The sequence below is a fragment of the Penaeus vannamei genome, chromosome 35, assembly GCF_042767895.1.
Source record: "Penaeus vannamei isolate JL-2024 chromosome 35, ASM4276789v1, whole genome shotgun sequence".
Classification (NCBI taxonomy): Eukaryota; Metazoa; Arthropoda; class Malacostraca; order Decapoda; family Penaeidae; genus Penaeus; species Penaeus vannamei.
In genome coordinates this window covers 5,442,587-5,445,086 of record NC_091583.1, presented here as the reverse complement: position 1 = coordinate 5,445,086, position 2,500 = coordinate 5,442,587, and the positions used below count along the sequence as shown (strand labels likewise).

The 2,500-nt window shown below is 34.1% G+C and overlaps 1 protein-coding gene across 1 annotated transcript in view; it reads left to right on the top strand.

Annotated features, from left to right (window-relative positions):
- The window catches only part of LOC138859340 (uncharacterized), a 7,001-nt gene extending 5,360 nt beyond the window's left edge, over positions 1 to 1,641 (top strand). Inside the window, exons 2-4 of the mRNA XM_070114140.1 lie at positions 1 to 672; positions 848 to 1,260; positions 1,586 to 1,641. The exon at positions 1 to 672 is cut by the window's left edge and continues 216 nt beyond it. Of these exons, the coding sequence (XP_069970241.1) occupies positions 1 to 672; positions 848 to 1,260; positions 1,586 to 1,641 (1,141 nt within the window). The remainder of the gene's footprint in view (positions 673 to 847; positions 1,261 to 1,585) is intronic.
- The last annotated feature ends 859 nt before the right edge of the window (positions 1,642 to 2,500 follow it).

Here is a 2,500-nt window from a genome sequence, read left to right as displayed (position 1 = left end):
ATATAGATCATGGTTTTTCAAGCTTCTTAACTATGAAATTAGGCAAAAGACTAAACAACTTGCTCGCGAAAGTGGTAAATATCCTCTCTTACTTCAAGATTTAAGAAATCTCACCTCTTTCCTTGATTTTAATTGCCTTAAGTGTTTATTAACGAGGAACAATGATAAAGATCTTGTTAGAATTAAGACTAGACATTTAAGAAAACTGCACAATCTTGGCTTAACTCCAGAATATGAAGTCGATAGCAGCAAAGTAATATTTAATTACTCAAATAGAAATTTATCTGAGGATGAAACAAAGTTACTATCTTTAGGTCTTGACTTTGCTTTACCGTGCAAATCACCATCATTCGCTGACCACTTTCTAGCCTTTGAACGTCTTTGTCATACCGTTAATAATTGCCAATTTCTTGACAACTCTGAATCTGCCAAACTGAAAGTTTTTGAGAAAATTGCCAGTTTAGCAAATGAGACGTTCTATGACTTCAAAAGACATACACACTGGTTACCATCTTTTAGCAAAGCCAAACACAATGCTTTGAAATCTTTAAAGGAAGACCCCAACATCATAATAACCAGACCTGACAAAGGAAAAGGTGTTGTGATGTTGGAGAGAAATGAATATGTCACTAAAGTAAATATATTGCTATCAGACCATACAAAATTTAAAAAGTTAGGAAATGAGCCATTTTCTAAAATCATTTAATTAGAGGACAAACTGAATAGAATGTTTGAAAGATAGTGACACCATTTCCTCTGATACATATAATCAACTCAGAGCATCTGGCTCTTTACCTGGAATGATATATGGAATACCAAAAATTCATAAATCCGATGTGCCGATCAGACCTATCTTGTCAGCTTTAAAAACATTTAATTATAATCTAGCTAAATTCTTAGTGCCAATTCTCAAGCCTATAACTACCAATGAATACACTATCCATAATTCTTTTGATTTTGCAAAGCAGATTTCTACAATTAGTCTTAAAAACAATGTTATAATGGCTAGTTTTGACATACAGTCTTTATTTACAAACATACCTTTGAAAGAAACAATGGATATTTGTACAAACAGATTATTTGAGAATACTGATAATGTGCATAACCTTGCAAGAGACCAATTCAATAAATTGTTAAAATTATCTGTAGAAGATTCAATTTTCATGTTCAGCAATCAATTGTACTCCCAAATTGATGGTGTAGCAATGGGTAGCCCGCTAAACCCAACTTTCGCAAACGCGTTTTTATGCCATCACGAGAGTAAGTGGTTAGCAGACTGCCCATCGCATTTTAAACCAGTAATGTATAAAAGATATGTTGATGATGTATTCCTACTGTTTAATGATATTTCACATGTAAAAATGTTTTTAGATTATGTCAACTCAAAACATGTCAACATACAGTTTACCTCTGAAGTCGAAGTAAACGACTCATTGTCTTTTTTTGGATATAAGGCTTGGACGTGATGACAAAACTTTAAAACCTCCGTGTACAGAAAACCTACCTTCACTGGTAGTGGTTTAAATTATTTATCCTTTCTACCCATGATGTTTAAAATCAATGCTATCAGAACTTTGTTGTACAGATGTTTTCATATTTGTTCAGACTGGCATTCCATTAACAGAGAACTACAATTCTTAGAAACTTTCTTTTTGAAACACAAATTTCCAATGTCTGTTATCCAAAAACAAATAAGGTTATTCTTAAATAAGATGCTCTGTCCAAAAACCAATGAATTACAATGTACCTCGGGATATCAGATACCTTAAACTACCATGCTATGGACACACAAGCTTTATCTTACCAAAACAACTATAGAAACTACTAAGCAACCATTTCCCACAAATCAATTCCAGAATGATCTTCACAGATTCCAGAACAATTCGTTCGTTCTTTCCGACAAAAGACCCTTTTCCTAAACATCTGTGCTCAAACATAGTGTACTCATACAAATGTTCTAGCTGTAACGCTAGATATACAGGTTCAACATCAAGGAATCTAAAGATGAGATATTGCGAGCACAAAGGAGTCTCTTATCGGACATTACGTCCGCTATCATCTCCCATGCACTCACTTATCCGGGATCATTCACTCAAAACAAATCATGAAGTAAAATTCGAGGACTTTTCAATAGTGAGAAAAACACAAGATATAATAGATTTAAGAATCTTAGAATCACTGCTGATCAAAGAAATAAAACCTGACTTAAATAACAATGAAAGTTCAATTACTCTATATACACTGAAGTAATTTACACAGGTTATCCCTTACCCCCTCCACCCCCCCCCCACTCCCCCACTCACAACGGACATCCAGACATTCAAACCTCCGCAAACTGCTGTCATGTCAACATGACAAAGACACATACTCCACACTACACATACGGAGAAAATACGTAAGCCCAATATTCCTTTTTTATGTCCTATGCTGGTAATCAACTTGTGTTTTATATGTTTTGCGTTTACTATTATTTCCATTTTGTTTGTTCTTATTTGCCTTT